Raw genomic sequence first — 22,206 nt, forward strand, 5'->3', positions numbered from 1 at the left:
GTCCAGCCTTTCTTTTGTGTGGTGGAAAGATGGATGGAAACCCCCCTCCATGGTAAGACAGCCTCCAACAAACCCAGAGAGGTTTCCGGTTATCATCTCCTGCAAAAGTTAGAGCTATTTTCTCACAACCCAGGATGGACAATATTTTCAGGGGAGTGTGAGTATCCTTTTGCTCACAGAGTCACTTAATTTGTGGGTATTGTGTGTATTTAGGAGGGAAGGTCACGATAAAGCTTCTGAAAATGACGGGAGAAAGGGGTGGGATGGAAACTGCATGGAGATGGAGTAGCTTTGGTGGGATGAACCTGGTATTGTTCACTGTGTCCAGAATGGGGTAAGTTTAAGTCACACACAAGGAAGTGCTAACTTGTGCCCTCTCAGAATGTAACACCCCTATGGATTCTTTTCATATCCCAGATACTGTGCTTGGTGATGCACAGGAATGTTCTCATTCTTCCGTCACTGGGGCCTGGTGAGGTGATACCACATTTCGTATATGAGCAACCTGGGGCCAGAGAGGTAAAAGGACTTGCCTTTGATGGCAGAGCAGGGGCTTTAATCAAGGTCTGTCTGCTCCTAGAAGCTGAGCTCTTGGCTACTCCTCCTGATTTGTCACTTCATGATAAATTGATGAACCTATTACCCAAAAGATATGGTTGGAGATAGGACACATGAATGGATCCCATGGGGATTTTGGCATATCAGGGACAGGGATGCTAATTAAGATGGGCTGACCTGTGTCTGTGTTCCCTTTGACATATTCCTTTAAGTCTCTGTTTGAACGTAGAATGCTGAGTCTGACTCATTCTGACTGTTACGGTTGAATTTCAAGTATGAATTGTCCACTGGTTGAAGGAAACTAGTTAAAGCTGGTTTACTGATATTAGTCTCTACAAACTGGAAGTGTATGGCATGTTAAATATCAGCAATGGATGTTTATTTCATTAGCTATCCTATAGGCTGTAATTAAGGAGACCCAAACTCTGTGTTTCCCTACCCAGTTAGGTTATGTTATTTAAAGCAGTAATAAAAACCATTATCCCACCATACCTAACCAGAGGAATACTGCAGCTCTTTTTTTTGGCTTAGAGATTTCTTTTCTTCATGGTTATTTCTATGTAAATGTGACAAGTGTTGTTTCCTTGAAATTGTGAATGAACCTATGTCCCCACTGTTTTCCTCTTGTACTGAACAGTGTGGAAGGAACTAGAATGACCTCTTTTTATAGTAGAGGGGGTTTGGGAATGAATTTTCTTTTAAACTAATGGGTCTTCTCTCAGCTTTCTGTTTTGCCAAAGCAGAACAGCCATGCCTGTGCCTGAATTCTTTCCCACGATCCATGCTAAAACCATGAGAATAGATGGTCTGGATGTTGAGTGACAAGTTATTAATTCACTTTCTCTCTTCTTCCTCCTCCAATCCCACCATGGGAAGGATGAGTTAGAGAGAAGGTTAAGGCTAGAATCTGAAGAATTGATGGAAGAGAATGGCAAGGAATCATTTTGCAGTGAATGTGCAGAGACAGCCTTTCTGTGATATTTGAGAACTTATATTTGGGAAAATATGCCTATATTTTCCCTACTTTATTTACTCCTGCACCCCAAACTCCTTTGCCATTTGAAAAAATAATCTCAAAGTCTTTGAATATACCTAAAGTGAGCACTTGGATAAGGGATTTTTAAAAATTTTTTTAATTTTATTTATTCATTTTAGAGAGGAGAGAGAGAGGAGAGAGAGACAGGGGGGAGGACCTGGAAGCATCAACTCCCATATGTGCCTTGACCAGGCAAGCCCAGGGTTTTGAACCAGCGACCTCAGCATTTCCAGGTTGACGCTTTATCCACTGCGCCACCACAGGTCAGGTCGGATAAGGGATTTTTAAAAAGTGTTTTAGTATATTTTTTTGAGAGATGAGAGAAAGATAGTGTGAAGAGGGGGGGAGCATCAACTTGCAGTCGTTGCTTCTCATATATGTGCCTTGACCCGGCAAGTCCTGGGTTTTGCACTGGCGATCTCAGCATTCCAGGTTGATGCTTTACTCACTGCCACCACTGATCATGTGGATAAGGGATTTGTTTAGATCAATTCAGTAAATAAATTCCTGATCTATTGTTAAGACATTTAGGCCATTGTGGCAGGTGAAACTAGACAGAAGTACATTCTGCTCTGCTGTTCCACTTAACTAGCTATGACCCTTGAAAAATCTACTTAACCTCTAGCTTTGGCCTACTCATCTGTTAAATGGAGAGATTGGCCCTCATTTACTGGATTCTTATGAAACTTAAGCAAAGTCATGTGTGTGATATGCGTTGGCCAGTGCTTGGCATTCATTTATTCAACCATTATTTATTGAGTGCACTATTGTGTTTGAGGCATTGCCCTATCGTAAATGCATCATGAACATAGGTTTGCTTCATGCTTCTTTTTCTCTAGCCCTTGAGGAGCTCATAGTCTAGTAGGAGGTAAGAAAAGCAGAGAGAGAGGTACAGAAGACAAGCTAGAATCCTAGATAGGCTTAAAAGAGGTGCTATGAGTTGGGAGGTTCCGTGGATGAGGGGGAGATCAGGAAAGTTTTTACAATGAGCGTGGAAGGACCAATGTGACTTTTAGAGTTGATGAGGAAATTGTGTCCTAGATCCAAAGTTAGGTATGGGGAAGGAATCTTGACTTTAAGTATCTAAGGGCACTAATAGAGTGTTAAATATAAGCAGAGCTATTCTTTAGAGAAAAAGAAAAGATGCTCTAACAACTATCTGGAGCTTAAAAGACCTTACTTGTGTTTTCTAAAAACTTCCTTTTCCTTAGAAAACTGTAGTCTATGTTATTACTTACAATCAAAATAGGTCAATAAATGAAATATATCATATCACATACTTTTAGGTGTTTTTGGATTGTGGAAACTCCAGGAAATTTAGCAGTTAATAGTTAAACAAGTATATCATCATATCAACAAAGTTTATAGGCACACTGTAATTATAGAAGCAAGCTGTTGGTTCTATAATCAATGTCTAGCTAGGTCAGGGAATATTTACCAGAGCTTGGCCAGAGCTGTAATTTTAATTTTTCATAACCTGCCAGCCTGCCTTTTCCTTTTTTTTTTTTTTTTTTTTTTTAGTGCTTTTCCCTTTCGTAGAATCATCTGAAGTCAGTTCAGGAAGGGGAAACTGTTTAATGGACTTCTGAATTCTCATTTTACTAGTGGAGCTCAAGGTGGCTTTTTTTTTTTTTATCAGACTTACTTTCTCATGCATGATATTGGATCCTGGCAAGGGAGTTGATAAGTTTTTGTGTGTGTGTGTGTGTTTGTGTTTTTAATTTAGGAAAAATGTCATTGAAAATATAAATATATTTAATAAAATGGACAGATTGAATTAATTTTTCTTGCACGATCTTCGTTTCAAACACATAGCGACCTAAACTCCAGAGCTACAGGAGGTTTTTTCTTGGTGCGACTATTACTTCGTCACCTTCTTTCTCCTCAGTGGCTTTATTCATCTCAGGCTCAGCGGAGTGGGTCAGGTGGGTGGGCTGAATCAACCAGTCAGAGCCTGGCAAGTCGGGGCAGTTTTTACCTCACCTTGCTGTACAGTTAAAGAGCATCTACCTGGCCTGTGGTGGTGCGGTGGATAAAACGTTGACCTGGAATGATGAGGTCACCGGTTCAAATCTTCCGGATTGCTCAGTCAAGGCATATACAAGAAGCAACTACATGCTGATACTTCCCGCTCCTCTTCCCTCCTCTCTCCTGTCTCTAAAATCAGTAAATAAAACCCTTAAAAAGGAAAATAAGAGAGCATATGATCCAGCCAGGTGGATAGAACTTACCAACTATATTCTCTCATTCAAATAGCTTGCCAGATTTTCTTGCATGGGACTTTATTGTTCCTGAATGCACTTCTATTTTTATAGGTACAGTAGAGGGGAAAATGCAGGTTTAATACTGGAATTGATTTTTTTTTTTTTTGTATTTTTCTGAAGTTGGAAACGGGGAGGCAGTCAGACAGACTCCCGCATGCGCCTGACCGGGATCCACCCGGCATGCCCACCAGGGGACGATGCTCTGCCCATCTGGGGCATCACTCTGTTGCAACCAGAGCCATTCTAGCGCCTGAGGCAGAGGCCATGGAGCCATCCTCAGCGCCCAGGCCAACTTTGCTCCAATGGAGCCTCGGCTGTGGGAGGGGAAGAGAGAGACAGAGAGGAAGGAGAGGGGGAAGGGTGGAGAAGCAGATGGGCACTTCTCCTGTGTGCCCTGGCCGGGAATCGAACCTGGGACTCCTGCACGCCAGGCCGACACTCTACCACTGAGCCAACCAGCCGCTTGGAATTGATTTTAAAATGAGACTGAGAAATGTTGATATATTAGGAGTAGAATGACTTTTGCCAAATTTCAATTTCTTTTCCCTGGTTATGACCCAGCTAAGAACAAGAGAATCAATGTTAGTGGGATGGGTGTGTGCAGTGGATGTGTGGACAGGTCAGGGAGCTGAGGGCCATATGTTTTTTGGTTGCATTTAGCAAAGCTTATTATCAAAATTAAATCAATAGTCTTCATCCAACATTGTGCTAGGTGAATGCAAAGATGAACAGGGTTCTGTCTCTACCCTCAGGAAGCTCACAGTTTTTTAGCAGGAAGCATTTGCTTGCTAGGGCTGCCATCACAAACTCCCACAAAGTAGGTAGGTGGCTTGCACAACAGAAATGTACTGTCTCACAGTTCTGGAGACTAGACATCTGAGATCCATATGGTGCCAGGGTTGGTTCCTTCTGAGGGCTGAGAGGGAAAATTTCGTCCACGGTTTGGGTGGTTTGCTGACAATCTTTGGCATTCCTTATTGCATAGATGCACCGTGGAGATCTCTACCTTCATATTCACGTAGCATTCCCCCCTGTGTGTGTTTCTGTGTCAAACACTCCCTTTTTATGAGGACACCAGTCATGTTGCGTTAAGGGCTGACCCTCATTCAGTATGACCTCATCTGAACTAATTATGTATGCAACAACCCTATTTCCAGATGAGGGCACATTCTAAGGTACTGGTAGTTTGGACTTCACATAGGATCGGGGGTAGGAGGAACTCTTTGTAAAGTACATGATTGTCTAACTGCTATGTTATACATTTACAACTAATGCATTGAATATAAACTGTGATTAAAAAATAAAATTTAAATAAGAGAAAAAGACTTCAACATAGGAATTTGGGGGGAAGGGTGACACAGTTCAACCCATACCATGAGAAGACATACATGTCAGCAGACTAGTGCTACTCTGTGCAATGTACAGGTCAGTTTTGGTACAAGATGGTGAGATACTAAGGAAGGCGGAGGGTATAATTCAAGCTGGGAAGATCAGGAGAGCCTGTCGGTAGAGGGAGGATATTAACTTGGTATATGAAACTTGACTGTGGTTCTTCTCATAACAATAACTAAGTAAAGAGACTTACCATCTGGTCCTGGAGTGGACTACCTGCTCTTTCTTCTGATTTTCGATACTAATAACAGACTAGATGCTTCTAAATGGGGTAATTAAATTAGAAAGCATGCGTGCACGCACGCACACACACACACACACATGCTGTTGCTGTATTGATTCCCCACACATTCAGCTGTCACAAGCAGCTTTCACGTATACAGGTGGCACTTGGAGTATGTTCCCTTTGTAACAAATGGTTCTAGTCCTAATGGAACAAAGCTTAAGAGAGAAAGAGAGCAGGTAACCAAGGATCTGTAGCCAGGAAAAGCTTATTTTTAGAAAAGGCCCGTGAGCTTTAAAGGAAAACATACTACTCGAGCATTAACAAGCTCTTCCAATATTAGTTATTAACAAATGGTCTTTTCAACTGTGTGTATGCTTGATAGAGTTAATAGGCAGCTGTACAGTCTTAATGTGGTCTGAGTATGTTTAGCATAAAATTATATATAAAAATACCAGGATCAGCTCCAATAAGAGGAGACTGACTGTAAGGGATGAAATTGTCAGGACATATTGTGTGAGGTGGTCGGGGATAAGGTCAGTGGAAAGGGACTTTCCCAGCTTAGAACAGACGTCTGTCATCGGTCAAATTGTCCTGCCAGGGAGTTGATGGTGACATGCTTCAAGTGCAGGGGCCACGTGGGCACCCCAGAAAAAGCCACAGGAAGGTGAGGAATCTGTCAGAGCTCAAGGGATTGGTTGCTGAGAGTGGTGACCCAAACAGCAAGAGAACAGGTGGGCAGCAGACGTGAGGCAGAAAGTCAAGTACTAGATGAGTCAACATGGAGGGGAAAGAAAGAAATTATGATCAGGGAGGTCAGTGGGAGAGCAGGGGTCAGGGAGTGAAACGGTCCGAGATACCAGCCTGCAGAATCCAGGCGTGCATGTTGTTTTTCTCAATTCCATATAAGCCCTAAGTATAAGGAATGAGGATCCACCTCACCTGTTTCTTTCTTTCTTTTTCTTTTTCTTTTTTTTTCTTTTTCTTTTTTGTACTTTTCTGAAGCTGGAATCGGGGAGGCAGTCAGACAGACTCCCGCATGCGCCCGACCGGGATCCACCCGGCAGGCCCACCAGGGGGTGATGCTCTGCCCATCTCCCATCCGGGGCATTGCTCTGTCGTGACCAGAGCCACTCCAGTGCCTGGGGCAGAGGCCAAGGAGCGGTCCCTAGCGCCCGGGCCATCTTCTGCTCCAATGGAGCCTTGGCTGCGGGAGGGGAAGAGAGAGACAGAGAGGAAGGAGAGGGTGAGGGGTGGAGAAGCAGATGGGTGCTTCTCCTGTGTGCCCTGGCCGGGAATCGAACCCGGTACTCCTGCACGCCAGGCCGACACTCTACCACTGAGCCGACCGGCCAGGGCCTCTTTTTCTTTTTTGTATTTTTCTGAAGCTGGAAACGGGGAGGCAGTCAGACAGACTCCTGCATGCGCCTGACTGGGATCCACCCGGCATGCCCACCAGGGGGCGATGCTCTGCCCATCCGGGGCGTCGCTCTGTTGCTACCAGAGCCAGTCTAGCGCCTGAGGCAGAGGCCACAGAGCCATCCTCAGTGCCCGGGCCATCTTTGCTCAAATGGAGCTTTGGCTGCGGGAGGGGAAGAGAGAGACAGAGAAGAAGGAGAGGGGGAGGGGTGGAGAAGCAGATGGGCGTGTCTCCTGTGTGCCCTGGCCGGGAATCGAACCCGGGACTTCTGCACACCAGGCCGATGCTCCACCACTGAGCCAACCGGCCAGGGCCTCACCTGTTTCTTTCAGCTGCAGAAGCGTTCTTTGTTCCTCCGGCTATTGTGTGCTGATGCATCATAGGAAGCCTAGGGAGGTTGGGTGTAGAAGGGTACACAGAAAAGAAGCAACAGAAACTACTTTGGGCTTGTTTACAACAAGCCCAGACTCATCCCCACACTGAGTACCTGGGCACAGCTCTCTGAGTGGGACCAGGAGAGTCAGAGGAAAACAGGAAGTGGCGATCCAGGTGGAGTGGCAGGCCACTTGGTTGAAGACGGAAACCAGGTACTGGTGGTTCTCTCTCAGGTTAGGGTGTGGAGATGCAGCCCTGGCTTCTGGACATCCCATTCCAAGGGAAAACTGGGAAGCAGCAATTGTTCTAAAAGTGTATCCTGGGATGCTGGCTCAGTCTTTGCGAAAATAGTTGAGCCTTAACAAGATCCTGTACAATTTTTGTTTCCTTTGGATCTAGCATTTCCATTTCTGAGAATCTATCCTATGATAGCTAGTGATTTTTTTTGAGTGCCTACTATGTGCAAGGCTTTGTGATAAGCACTTCGTTAGTGCTAACTTTCATACAAAACTGCAGGGCAGGTGAAATTATCCCCGTTTACAAAGAAGGAAATTGGAACTCAGGTTAGTAGTAACTTACCCCAAATTATACAGGTAGTGGTGGCAGAGCTGGGATTTGAATCAAGTTCATTTAAATTCTAAAGTTTGTGTTTTTCACTATGTAACTGCCATGTCAGAATAGTGAAAAATAAAAACACCTTATTACATAATAATAAAGGAATTGTTTAAGTGACAGATACCCACCAGATGTAACAGGTTACAAAGAGAGGGCGATGACAGTAATGGAAAGATGCTTATGGCCCAGTAAGAATGGATAAATATGTGCCTATATGTGAATATATGTGTGCGTGTTGGTGTGTATTTTGTTTTCTGTCAATTCAGAGTCTTTATTAGGGAGAATTTCACTGAACCCAGGTGCAGCGGGGCCTGTGTTTTCTGACTCCCTCTTTCCCTCTCTCCCTTCACTGGGGCCCTCATTCTGCTTTTCTGAGTCTTTTCTGCTTTCCCCTGTAGTCAGGTTCTTGCTAACTCATCAATGTGGACATGGTTTAAAAGAGCTAACAGCTCTGCATCTGTCTGACTTTGTTTTAGTACCCACTGTACTTTGACTAGTTATAGTCTCTGGTCTGAGATCAAATTCTCTATCTTGCAGAGAAAAAAAATTTTTTTTTTCCTGATCAGAAGTGGCCGCTGGACTGGCCAGACCTGTGTCAGGTGTTCATCCCTGTGTACATGAGGGGTGAGTAAGCCCGTGGCCCATGGCCCACTTTGAGGTGCTGTAGAAACAGGTTTTCCAAGTAGGGGGCACAATTGCAACAGACAAATGGGTTGATCTACTAATGCATGTGGGAAGGAAATACATGAAAAAAATGAAAGCAAATCTGGCTGCTTACACTTAAACTTGAATGAAGCTTTGACAGTATTGTGACCTGTGGGGTTTTGTGTCATTTTAAAATTTGCATACTGTTAACTATAAAGAACGTGATTATTACAGAAGGCAGTGCATCTCTTCAGCTTCTCTCATTTTCTTCATGTGTGAAAGAGGCCCAGACCACACCCATCATCCTTTGTAGCTCATGGCCTTTTTTTTTTTCTTTTTTAAGTGAGAGAAGGGAAGAGAGTGAGACAGATTCCCACATGTACCCCGACCAGTATCTACCTGGCAACCCCATCTGGGGATGGTGCCCGAGTACTGAGCTATTTTTAGCACCTGAGGCTGATGCACTTCAGTGGAGCTATCTATCCTCAGTGCCAGGGGCCATGCTTGAACCAATTGAGCCACTGGCTGTGGGAGGGGAAGAGGGAGAGAAGGGGGAGAGAGAGCAGTGGGGCGGAAAAGTAGATAGTCACTTCTCCTGTGTGCCCTGACTGGGAATTGAACCCAAGGTGTCTATATGCTAGGCTGACGCTCTAGCCACTGAGCTACCAGCCAGGGCCTCATAGCCTTTCTAAAGAGACCATTTGAGCTGTAAAAAAAAAAAAAAAAAAAAAGAAAAGAAAAGAAATAAGACAAGAACACAAAAAAAGGTGCACCAGTCCTCTCTGATGGCTAAGTGATAAATACAAGGTTAGTTTCTTGATGCTGTGACAGTTGCCCAGTTGCATGTGGTACAGAGTCTGGGCAATAGATGTAAAGAGTTTGGAGCCATAAAATGTTACAGCTAGCAAGGACTTTGGAAATCATCCAGGCTGAACACCTCATTTTACAGATGAAGCAATTATGGTCAAGAGAGATTAAGTAACAAAACCAAGGTGATGGTGAGCTAGGTCTGGAAGGCCACTCTCCTGACATATGTGGGCTGTTGTTAGCATCCCGGGAGCATCCTGATGCTAAGCCTACCATCAACTCTGCGGAGCCCTTATAATCTTCTGATAAAGATAGAAAGTAACTCCTGAGTCTTAAAGATAAAAAAAATAAGGCAGGGCACCAGGCACGGTGGACATCAGGACCTCTGTTGACTCCACCTGTCATCAGATGATTGAATGGGTCTGTTCAATCATGCAGGCAGCCAGCCATTCGTCCATTTATTCATTCCCTGTACATTGATTAGATTCTACTCAGTGTGGTTCACGGTGAGGCACCAAGGAGTGTGCAGAGTGACAATTTCTACTTGCAAGAAGCTCACATTTCATGGGTACAGATGTGTGTATCAACATTTATGATTTAGGGGTAGCTCAAAGGAAAATGATTAATTGCTTTGATCTTGGAAAGTAAATGAGAGAGTCAGAGATTGGAGGTGGTGGGGGAGGGCCATAGCAGGCCCAGCTCTGGTCTGTGGAGCCTTATGAAATGGCAGGAGTGTCCAGAAAATCCTACAACTCATTGGAATGTAGAGGTCATCCAGTAGAGCAGTGAGAGATAAGGTAGGAAAAACAGAGCATGGTATGGAGGGCCTTGTACTTCTGGAAGCATTTGTTGCCTGATTCAACTACACAGTATGAAGTACTACTGAGAGAGGATTTCTCCTAGAAGCTATATTTAATACACTTTCACATTTTAGACTCAAGCATGCATCTATGTCCCTGAGCAATAGGTTTTGTTAATATTCTGAGCTCGCCCTGACCGGTTGGCTCAGCGGTAGAGCGTCGGCCTGGCGTGTGGGGGACCCGGGTTCGATTCCCGGCCAGGGCACATAGGAGAAGCGCCCATTTGCTTCTCCACACCCCCCCCCTCCTTCCTCTCTGTCTCTCTCTTCCCCTCCCGCAGCCAAGGCTCCATTGGAGCAAAGATGGCCCTGGCGCTGGGGATGGCTCCTTGGCCTCTGCCCCAGGCGCTAGAGTGGCTCTGGTCGCGGCAAAGCGACACCCTGGAGGGGCAGAACATCGCCCCCTGGTGGGCAGAGCGTCGCCCCTGGTGGGCGTGCCGGGTGGATCCTGGTCGGGCGCATGCGGGAGTCTGACTGTCTCTCCCCGTTTCCAGAACGGGCAGAAAAATACAAAAAACAAAAACAAAACAAAACAATATTCTGAGCTCAGTATGAAATAGAGAGCCAAACTGGCATTGAAAAGCTAGCCTTTGACATATCTAGGACTAGCTCTTTTAATCAGTTGGGTGCGAGGAGAAAGCCATTGACCTTTATAAGGAAGAAGAGTTCGCACAGGTTGATTAGTATTGAATGTAGTTTTCTTTAACTTACCATCTGATGACTTGACTCATAATGACATTTTATTGGAGTTTCACCAACTTGCACTTGCCACAGTTCTACAGGGCGTGCCTTGAGATCTGATTATACGGTTTTCATTCATATGGCCCTGTCTCCCTGCCTGCCTTTATTGTTTTTTAGCTAACTAACTTGACATTCCTGCCTACCAGCTTGACGGGAGCTTGACGGCTCACCATTTGCTTCTGCCTTGAGCTCGCATTTGAGCGCCTGCCATTCTGGAGGTTTAACAGAACAGAAGCTCTAGCCTCTGTGTTCTAGAGCCAGAGATTCTCACCGACTGGATCTTTGGAGGTCAGTCTTGATCTTTGGAAGAGGAGACTGTTCCATGGTTCTAAAGTTTTACAGAAATGCAGAAAATGCAAAACCAAACCTAAGGTGATTTCATTACAAATTATAAAGCAGTTAATATTATGTTTCAACTTTCTTCTTATTTTTTTTCTTTTTCTTTTTTTTTCATTCAGTGAGAGGAGGGGAGGCAGAGACAGACTCCTGCATGTGCCCGACCGGGGTCCACCCGACATGCCCACCAGGGGGTGATGCTCTGCCCATTTGGGCCGTTGCTCTGTTGCAACCAGAGCCATTTTTAGCACCTGAGGAGGAGGCCATGGAGCCATCCTCAGTGCCCTGGGCCAACTTGCTCTAATGGAGCCAGGGTTGCAGGAGGAGAGGAAAGAGAGAGAAACAGAAAGAGAGAGAGAGAGAGAGAGAGAGAGAGAGAGAGAGAAGCAAGCAGGGGAAGAGTGGAAAAGCAGATGGGCTTTTCTCCCATGTTCCCTGACTGGGAATCGAACCCAGGACATCTACAAGCCGGGACATCTGACGCTCTACCACTGAGCCAGCCGGCCAGGGCTCTTCTTATTTTTTTAATGAGTAATTTCCAAAGCTTATATCCACAGCCTCGCATAGGCATAGTTCCTAGTAGTAAACTCAGCAATAATCAGAGAAGAAATATGAACCTTGTTATCTCCATTTTAAATTAAATTTGTCATCTCCTCTACCTCATCTAACCTCCTTGGGCCTCTTGTAACTAGGTGGTATGTTGTTTTAAAGAAATTCCTAATTCCATTGGGAAGACGCAGTAAGACTAAAACATGTGGAGATAACAGAGATATATGCGGTGCAAATAAAGAAGCATAAAATCAAGAAAGGTGAATGCCAGCAGATGGAGTGTTTCAGACATTTCACCTTTCCTCAACTCTAGGTAGGCTCAAGAGAATCATCCATGCTCTTCTTGGTTTTGGTAGATGTTTGGAAGACATCAGCTACTTAAACCATACTCTCATATTTCACTGGACTCTTGTTTATGTTCTAAAATTCATTTATGCATTTTCACTCTGCTAAGAGTAAAACGTAGATATTGGAGCTTGAGGAAGAACAGTTGTACATGTAAGGATACAGGGCTAGGAAAGGGTATGAAGTCTATAAGAAAAGGACAGAAAGCAGTTTTCCGGCTTCCTTTAGACTTGACGATCCTAAAAGTTTTTTTTTTTATTCTTTTAAAATCTAAAATAGATTCCAAATCATTTGGAATTGATGTAAAAGAAGAGAATGTCACGTCCTGCTAGCAGTGTCAGATTGTTAGACTGCAAACTTGATGCTTTCAAAGGAGCGACCAGCTGTCACACTTCTCTGTCCTCAGTGGAGTTAGCTTGGGAAAGATAACAGATTTGCTAATTAACGGATCTCATCTGAATTCCATCCTTTTCCCCTGGAGCCCTTGCCGCCCTGACTCCACTCCTCCCAGGAGCACAGACCTTGGGTTCTCTGAGCCAGACTGCATTCGCTCCCATTTTCTCATTGTTGGGTATGCCAGCTATTAGGCCGTCTTCACATGAGAGTTGATGAAGAAATGCCATCCTTTTTCTTCTTTTACTTTTATAATAATGATTCTACAGTAAATAGTCTGCATGTATTTTTTATAAATATGGCTACATGGAGGCTTTTGCTCTGCTTAACTATAGATTGGGAAGAATTTTAAGAACTACTTTGCTATCTTGGTTACTCTTTTATCTTCAGAGCCTGCCACATAGTAGGTGCTCAACAAGGACTGTGAGAAAAAAATGATTTATTAACAGTCTACAGGATTAGCCTTATGCAGACTTGTAAAGTGGACTAAGATGGCCTTTGATAAATTCAGTCTCCTTTTTTAAGTTCTCTCCAGTGAGAAATTCTTATCACACCTGCAGAATCCTCATGCATCTTCTATATATTTTCTTAAGTGGGGTGAAATACACAGAATATAAAATTTGTGATTTAAATAATTTTAAAGCATACAACTCTGTGGTTTTTAGTATATTCACAAGGTTGTGCAACCATCTCCAGTCTCTAGTTCTAGAACGTTTTTATCACCCCAGATGGAATGCAGTCACTCCCTATCCCCCTCCACCCAGCCCCTGGCAACCACTAATCTATTTTCTGTCTATGGGTTTGCCTGTTCTAGATATTTCCGATGAATGAAGGCATGCGGTGTGGGGCCAATTGTGTCAGGCTCAGTGAAAGCACTGAGCATAATGTTTTCAAGGTTCATACATGTGGTAGCAGGTGTCAGTACTTTGTTCCTATTTTCTGGCTGACTAGCATTCCATTGTATGGATATATCCCAATTTTCCCTCTTTATAGCTTCTATCAAAATCTAGCATCTAAAGAACTGATTGAAAATTAGTTAGTACATTGCATATAAATGTAGATAATAGAACTTAAAGGAAAAATTCAGTCAGGAGAGTTTGCCCTGCTAAATAGAAAACAGCTTAAAAATAAAGTAATACATTTCTAACAGCGAAATCTCAGGGATGGAGAAACATTCCCCAAGAGGATAGGGGACTTTTTTTTCAGTGCCACTGAATTAATACATTCATGACTATCTGACTTCTTGTAAAGCCAAATCTACCAGTGGCGGTGGAACTGGAAAAGCTTTTGAATTGAGTGTGTGGGCACAAGGGTTAGTTTTTAGTTTACTGTGTCACCTGCATTTTCCTGGGCCTAGTGTTTTGTTTGTTGTTTTTTTTTTTTGTTTTTTTTTTTTTTCTTTTTTAAATGAAAGGAGGGGAGATAGAGAGACAGACTCCTGCACGTGCCCTGACTGGGATCTATCCGGCACCCCCCCCCCCCCATCTGAGGCTGATGCTCTGCTCCTCAGGGGCCATGCTCACATTGAGCTATTTTTAGCGCCTGAGGGGGAGGCTCCATGGAGCCATCCTCAGCACCTGGGAAGATGCTCTCAAACCAGTCGAACCATGGCTGTGGGAAGGAACAAAGAAAGAGAGAAAGGAGAGAGGGAGGGGTGGAAAAGAAGATGGTCGCTTCTCCTGTGTGCCCTGACCAGAATTGAACCTGGAATGTCCACATGCTGGGTCGATGCTCTACCACTGAGCCAACCGGCAAGGGCCTCGGTTTGAGTTTTGAACCTCACCCTCTGCTAAGTTCTATTGCATGCATTATCTCATTTAATCCTCCCAAAATTGTATGGGCTTGGTTTAATTTTTATCTGCATTTTATAAATGAGGAATTAATAAGTGAGATGTTGAAAGACTCAGTATCATGACTGAAGTTTAACACTTAGTAAATTGTTAGGGCAAAACGTAAACTTCTGTCTGCCCGTCTTTAGCCTGAGCTTATGACCACTGCACTGCAGGGGTTGGCAAACAATGGCCCACCACGTGTTTTGGTACAGCCTGTGAGCTAAAATGTTTCATCCATTTTTAAGTGGATAAAAAAAATCAACAGAAGAATATTTCACGACACATGAACATTATATGGAGTTTCAGGTTTCCGTGTCTGTGAATAAAGTTTTATTGGAACACAGCCACACTCAATTGTTTATGTATTATCTCTGCTTTCGTACTGCAATGGCAGAGTTGAGTTAATGGGACAGAAACTATGGGCCACAAACCCTAAAATATTTCGTGTTCTGCCCTTTATGGAACAAATTTGCTTGTTTCATCATCTGTAAAATGGAGGCAGGAAAACAATTCAGTTAAGTCCCTCAAGTCCCCTGCAGCCTTAATGTTTCGAGAATGTTAGAGAAAGTTCTTTAATCTTGTGCTTTGATCAAAACAATTGAGTCCATCTAAAATAGAAATCTCCCCATCCCCCCATCTCATACATCCATGGCCTGACCTCCCATCTCCCGCTGCATCTAGCCTTTCACTGATTCATCTATTCTGAGTAATCACAAGATTACCATTCATTAGATGTCTGTGATACCCAAGCACTCCATGGGATTGTCAAGAAGGTTCATAGATGGTATATGTAAAGTCATTTATTTTTTCTATTTTAACTTATGTTTAATGTTTATTTCATTGATTTTAGAGAAAGAGGAAGAAAGAGAGACAGAGAGAGAGAGAGAGAGAAAGGGAGAGAGAGAGACAGGAACATAGATCTGTTCTTGTGTGTGCCCTGACCGGAGATCAAACCGGCAACCCCTGCACTTCCGGATGATGCTCTAACTAACCGAGCTACCCGGTCAGGGCCATTCTTTCTATTTCAGGCATGTGAGAACTGAAGCTTGGGGAGTTCAGATTCTCTAGTAAGTGCTAGTTAATAAGCTGTGGTGCCAGAGCTGGAACCCCAGCATGAGTTCTTCTGACCATTCTGACCATTCCCAGTCCCCACCCCATCTGAGATTCCTCTCCTCTTGGATGTATTTGGGGCAAAAAGCCATGAATTATATCTGGTTCTTCCCCTGCAGCTCTGCCACCTTGAACACAGTTCAGTGCTAATTCTGAGTATCCACATCTGTAAAATGGAATGATGATAATAGCAACCGCCAGAGGCTTGATTCAAGAATCAAATAAGATCAGTTACACATGCCTGAAACCTAATAGACACTAGGAATTGTAGCTCTTGGGGTTCTATTCTGATAAAACAGTGTTTTCTATCTTATTGCTCAGTCCCTAGCCCAAGAATTAATTTGCTCAGTTTTCTAGGGTGATTTGTTGTTTCTTTCTACCCAAACTGTCTGATTTATATTCATCATATTTTTGTCCCTAACATGCATTCTTTTTTTTAAAGATTTTATTTATTAATCTTAGAGAGAGGAGACAGACAGAGAGAGAGAGAGAGAGAGAGAGAGAAAGATGGGGGGAGGGAGCAGGAAGCATCAACTGCCATATGTGCCTTGACCAGGCAAGCCCTGGGTTTTTAACCGGCAACCTCAGCATCCCAGGTCGATGCTTTTACCCAATACGTCACCACAGGTCAGGCTAACATGCATTCTTTCCCCCTAGGCAGCCTCTTACCCTTCTTTCCCCTTAACATCTTACCCCTCCCATACTTGGTACCTATACTTAGATTGACAGTTTTCCCCTCCTTCCCTTCAAGTCCTGCATATGTTTTAGGCTTCAGCTTAAGTGCTAGCATCTCCTCTGACTGATAACCCCCATCCTAATCTCCTTCTCTATGAACTTTGTTTGAACTTGGAGTTCCAGAGCCACAGACTGCCGCCGAAAGGCACCATACCATGTTGTTCTTCCTACTTGGCCAGGTTAAGTGTCTTCGGTAAGGTTATTCAACAAGTCTGTCCGACATTGCTATCTCTGTATCATATAAATATCTGCATCATGTATACTTTTCTTGTATTATTCACCATTTAATGGATAAAAGTCTGAATGCTTATTTTATGATAGGCTCCAAGTTAAGAAACAAAGACACTAAAGACCAATTTTATGCACTTGTACTTGAGAGTGAGTGCCTCTTTAAATACCTTTCTTGCTTTAACCTAATCCCAGCCCAGGTAAGGACCATCACTTGTCCTATGTGCTCTATGGTGGGGTGGGGGGTGGGGGGAATGCCTGACACTCTAAAAAAAGGGACAGCAAAATGGCTACAGTAGAGGTTCCAACAACACAGAGGCAGTAGTGATTAATTTAGGGACATTACAAAAACTTCAAGATGGAAATGACACTTGAGCTGGGTTTTGAAGGATGAATAAGAGTTCACCAGCAAGCAGAACACATTTTAATCAGACTGAAAAGTATAGGAAAAGCAAAGGGGACATGAACATGCATGTCCTGTGTGGTATGTAAGCTTTGTGTCTGGGTTGCAGTGTCCATAGGGCATTCGAGGAGAGGAGGTGATGGAGTAACCAGAATTCAAATTTTCTCTTTGACTAGAAAACCTCCATGCACCTCTTTTAGTACCTTATTCTATTCCATATGAAGGGTCTGAACAGCCTTGGCCCTAAAACATTTTTAAGTAATCTAACCTTAAATTAGATTGCTTAAGTCTAATTTGTCTCTGTATACCATTGAACTACCTACAGTTTGGTTACTTGCAGGTGTTTTTCCTTTTTTGTCCCTGTGCTTGCGGTGTGATGTACGTTGGGAATGGAAAGGTTGAAGAGGGTTATGAGTTTTAGTGGCTCCTCACTTGGAAGTTTCTGAATAGAGCAGGACGCCCTGCTGGTCTTGGTTGGTTTCCTGACCTTAAGGATGATTTTTGAATCAATGAGAATTTGTTGTCCAAAGGCATAGAGATTGATTTTTTTTCTGTATAAAGCCTTTTAATTTGGGGTAGCTTCTAAAAGCTGCCCGAGGGCCAGAAAGCTAGAATCAGGGACAACAGAGCTAGAACAAAGCTCCTAAACACACCAAAAAAGGGGGCTCGTAACAACGCCATGGCTTCCAGCACTGGGCACAAGTGGGCAGCTTGCAGTTTATACCAGCCTGCCAGATGGAGGAGTGGCTGTCATTGGAACTCTTGCCTGGAAAGCTCCCCCAAGCTAAATGGAGGTGTGACTACCATCGTCAAGTACTGAAATGGCTGGCTCCAGTGCTGCCCCTGCCTGTTGACATCTCTAGGGACAGATCCCAACTCACAGTGGTTGCCCTAGGTTACTCTAGGGCAAAGGATGCTGGGAAAGTGAGTATTCAGCACTTTTAGCTTCTATAATGGGTGGATGACGCTGCCTCATGAGGTGTGGAGGACTCTCCAAACATAGGAAAGGGACTCAGAGGCCAAACACATGACAGATGTCTACTGCCACCTCTAAGCTGGCCATTGTATGCATGGCACCAACTTCCTTTAGCTGGAGACTTATGGGAAATCCGAAGTGCATTTGCATCAAGAAAAGATTTTACCACCTCTTTGAGATAGAAAAAGGAAACTTGACTCGGGGAAGTTAAGCATTGGAGAAAAAACTCTTGAGTCTTAGATTACATACTGACCTCAAAAGCAAAAGGGCTGGCTCAGCCTTCGCTAGGTCTGTCAGAAGCTAATTCTGGTTCACTTAATAAAAGCAAAATCTTAAATGGGGACACATTGCCTTGATTTGTGAACACTGTTCAGAAACCATAGATAAAATCACAGGTAAAACTTTGTTTTATCCTTAGGAAGAACTTGATGTAGCAGTGTAGTTCTTTTTCTCGTTTCACAGAGGGAAACATTGTGGCTTGTTTAAATATGAAGTAGCTTGTTTGAGGGATTCTGTAGCTACCAGGTGGTAGACCTGAGGCTAGGTCCTGGGTTTTCCCATTCTCACCATGGGTATTTCCCTGTAAGAATTCCTCTTCCTTTGGGTAACAAATAAATTGTCTGTAAATGCCTGAGTTTCATAAGGAATATTAAAAGAACTCTCAGTTTGATGCATAACGTATGGGCTGGTAGGTCATACACAGTAGCCTTATTACTCATGGGTGGTTATTTGGATGAGGGATTTGTTGCATTTCTATATGCTGGCTTGAAAAAAAGTAACCCTCATGAATGTCTCTCTTCCTTAGAGATATTTATACTGTAAGTTCAGTTTCAAATGTATCATATCAATCTCAACTTTAGTTCAAGTTTATTTCAATTCATGTATGTCTACATTGCACAAGAAATCAAACAGGTATACACACACCTAAGGAGTTAAGACTTTAAGCAAGAAAAAAAATGTTTATTTTTTTTACCCTGCAACAGAGGTATTTTGGGTACATGGCATGTTGTCTCACCAGCTGCTGCCTCCTTTAGTTGTTAGATGAGCTTTCATTGCTTTCGTCTCTTCCGATGATTAATGGAAGCTGGGGAGTTTCCATTAATATCAAGTTTATATAATCGAGCAGTAATTGACAGTTTACTGTTGGGTGACCGAACCCTGCATTCTCCTAGGGAATGAGAACAGAGTACAAGGGCACTGCTTAGATTTACGTTAGTCAACAAGTGTTTTGAGTGACGCATAGGAAGCCTAATACTAAGTGCTCGGAGATTGAATTGCGGGAGTAAGAATCGTGTTACATTGGCTAAATCAGTAGTAGCAGAACTGGCTTTGCCGAGTGACTTTCTGTACCTCAGTTTCTCCACCGGTATTTCACCCGCTGTGGACCAGCCTTCACATGTGTGTGTGTTAGCTCACTACTTCACTGCCAGCCTACTAAGTGGGTGTTGTTTTCTGCCTTTCGCAGGTGAGGAAACCAAAGCTCATGGAGGTTGAGTAATTTTCTTTGAGGTCATGGAGCTTGTTAATAGCAGGGTGGGGAATGCAGACTTAGATCAGGGGCTCTCCAGAGCCACTCAGCCTAATTGCCTCTTCTTATCCTCTGCCTTTAGGGCACTTTGACTACTCCCTCTTTTTTACGATGGCTGTGTTTTGAGTTTATTGGGGTATGGGTTCTTGAAAAACAGAGTGGCTGGACTTCATGATGATTTTTAAAGAAGATACTGAATTATACAATTCTGAGACGGAGTCATGGAATCTGGCACTTTCAGCAGGTTTGAGGGTGTGCATGATTTCTGTCACTTCATATTTTATCGTAATCTTTGTTACCTACATACAGAGAAGTCTTCCCGGGATTTGATGATTGCTGGAGGCAGTGTAGTAAACAGTAATTGGAAGAGTGAGGAGATGAAGAATTGGAGCAGTGATTTCACTTGTTGCCATGGGGGGCATTCAGAAGCGGGAACATTGGAGGACCTGAGAGGAGTCAGTTAAGAAAGACAACAGGAGGGAGCGGCAGACCTGGGGCACGGAATTCTAGCAGGGAGTCAGTCTGGGGAGATTTGTTAAAGAGCCGGGGCCGTGTCCAGGGAAGTACAGACCTGCCAGACTATTGAGGTCAGTTGGCAGACGGGTCCCTTTCAATCCGAAATTGAGAAACTGCATCTGGAGCACGGCAGAAGCAGGACCGCGTAACTCTTAGGATGAGGATGAAGGGAATCGGTCCGTCAGCCTAGGACTAAAACAGGAAAGCAGACTTACCTAAATATCATTGCAGTGTACCTCTAATTTCTCTTGCTGTTTCAATTGATATGCCCAGGACTGCTCACCCCATCATGAAATCAAGCAATGGCTCTGTATCTAGCTCTGTAGGGGAGATATTCTTAGAGCAGTTTTTTTGTTTGTTTGTTTTTGAAGTGTAGTCCTCTAAGCACTGAGACTAATTTAACCCTGTTTTTCTTGAGACTCTAAAAAGCACTCTCTTTTCTTTCTTGTCACTTAAAGGTCATCTAACTTTTTATTTAAGAAACAATGACCGTCTTGCACGGAGAGCTCAGGAGAGCTTGCTAAGGTGTGAGACATTCCTGTTCAGCTGCGCTGGGCTCCTCTTGACCTCCCAAGCTGTCCCTCTTTTCTGTGGTGGTCAGTATCACCATCCTGGTCCCGCTCCCAGTTGCAGCCACCACCAGCCAATTCTCTTTTCGTTCTCCATTGCGGTTTTCTCTAGCTCTCCCCCCACCCCATCCACGTCTGCACTCTTGGCCCCTGTGGCTTCCTTCTTCAGCCGTCCCCAGGTAGCGAGAGGCCTCTTCCTTCTGGTCAGTGCATGGACTGTTTGCAGGGCCGGATGTCCTCCTGGTGTTCTGCCTCATCTTGGCTCTTCTCCGCGCTGCTCAGAGCGGTTGTTTTCATTGACTCCAATTTCTTCTGTCCTGGGGGTTCCTGGCTTTTCCACATGGTGAATTCGCTAAAAGAAAGGCTCCCTTGACAATGTAGGTGCTGGACGGGGTTGTAGGGCTGGCTGCGTGTAGCTGTTGCAGGTGATCGGCCTTGCGTGCTGTTCCAAGACCGGGGGCAAAGGTCAGCACTCCCGGGTTACAGGCTTTGAAAGGGACATCGTCAGTCCTTTGATGACAGTGGCGAAGGTTAGAAAGGAGCCGGTGTTTCTCCTTCTCTTAGTTTGATTAATAGCATGGATTTTGGAGCCAGGCTGCCTGGGTTCAAATTCTGGCTCTTTCCCCAATTAGCCTCAGGTAAATTACTTAACATCTTTGTTTCTTAATCTGTGAAATAGGGATAATACTAGCACCCAGGACATAGGGCTGATGTGAAGATTCTGGTATATCTTTATATCTATACATATATGTCTTATTTATATATATAAAACATTATATCAAATATAAAATAACCTCATATGTATATTTATTATATTAACTTGCATATATTCATGTTATATTTTATATATTATTATTTTATAATGCATAACCTAGTATATGCTATTATATACAATAACCTTATATACAAGATATAGTATATAAGCTATTCATATAATACCGGTAGATAGTAAATAAATATAAAGCCTTTAGGACAGAGCTGGTATACAGCCAGCAGGTGATATAAGATGTTACTATTACTATTTTTTGGTTTTGCAGAGATTGGTTTTTCTTTAAAGAAGGAAGTACATTTTTGTTTTTGACTTATAAGCAAGCTGATTATTATTCCTCAGACTCCCCTGAGTGGTCAATTGTCAATTCTGTCCTTCCTTTAAGATTTAGTAGTTTGGCCCTGGCCGGTTGGCTCAGTGGTAGAGCGTCGGCCTGGCGTGCGGGGGACCCGGGTTCGATTCCCGGCCAGGGCACACAGGTTAGGCGCCCATTTGCTTCTCCACCCCCCCCCTTCCTCTCTGTCTCTCTCTTACCCTCCTGCAGCCAAGGCTCCATTGGAGCAAAGATGGCCCGGGTGCTGGGGATGGCTCCTTGGCCTCTGCCCCAGGCGCTAGAGTGGCTCTGGTCTCGGCAGAGCGACGCCTCGGAGGGGCAGAGCATTGCCCCCTGGTGGGCAGAGCGTCGCCCATGGTGGGCGTGCTGGGTGGATCCCGGTCGGGCGCATGCGGGAGTCTGTCTGACTGTCTCTCCCCGTTTCCAGCTTCAGAAAAATACAAAAAAAAAAAAAAAAAAGATTTAGTAGTTTGCACGTACTAGGCACCGTGTGAGATGTGTGGCTTGATTTAAGTCTGAAGCCCGGGAAGCCTCTGGTTGACTGAGTCTGAGGCAGTAGTAGTGTTGGGAAAGGTTGGTCTTCAGGTTGCCCGGCCAAGAGACAGCCAGTCAGTCCACTGGCCCACTTCCTGGGGCTGCAGAGGACAC

General features: G+C 44.0%; 1 protein-coding gene across 6 annotated transcripts in view; it reads left to right on the forward strand.

The window, feature by feature from the left end:
- MAP2K6 (mitogen-activated protein kinase kinase 6) overlaps nucleotides 1-22,206 on the forward strand; it is a 118,553-nt gene that overhangs the window by 9,588 nt on the left and 86,759 nt on the right. For 4 of the 6 annotated variants that reach the window (XM_066386740.1, XM_066386737.1, XM_066386738.1 and 1 more), the window contains exon 1: nucleotides 21,003-21,093. The exons of 1 other annotated variant lie outside the window; for it this stretch is intronic. In XM_066386740.1, the coding sequence (XP_066242837.1) occupies nucleotides 21,033-21,093 (61 nt within the window). In that variant the 5' untranslated portion in view covers nucleotides 21,003-21,032. Of the gene's footprint in view, nucleotides 1-19,501; nucleotides 19,623-21,002; nucleotides 21,094-22,206 lie in introns of those variants that run through there. One more of the 6 variants, XM_066386741.1, reaches the window with a different exon arrangement.

The sequence above is a fragment of the Saccopteryx leptura genome, chromosome 5 (genome assembly GCF_036850995.1).
Source record: "Saccopteryx leptura isolate mSacLep1 chromosome 5, mSacLep1_pri_phased_curated, whole genome shotgun sequence".
Lineage (NCBI taxonomy): Eukaryota > Metazoa > Chordata > Mammalia > Chiroptera > Emballonuridae > Saccopteryx > Saccopteryx leptura.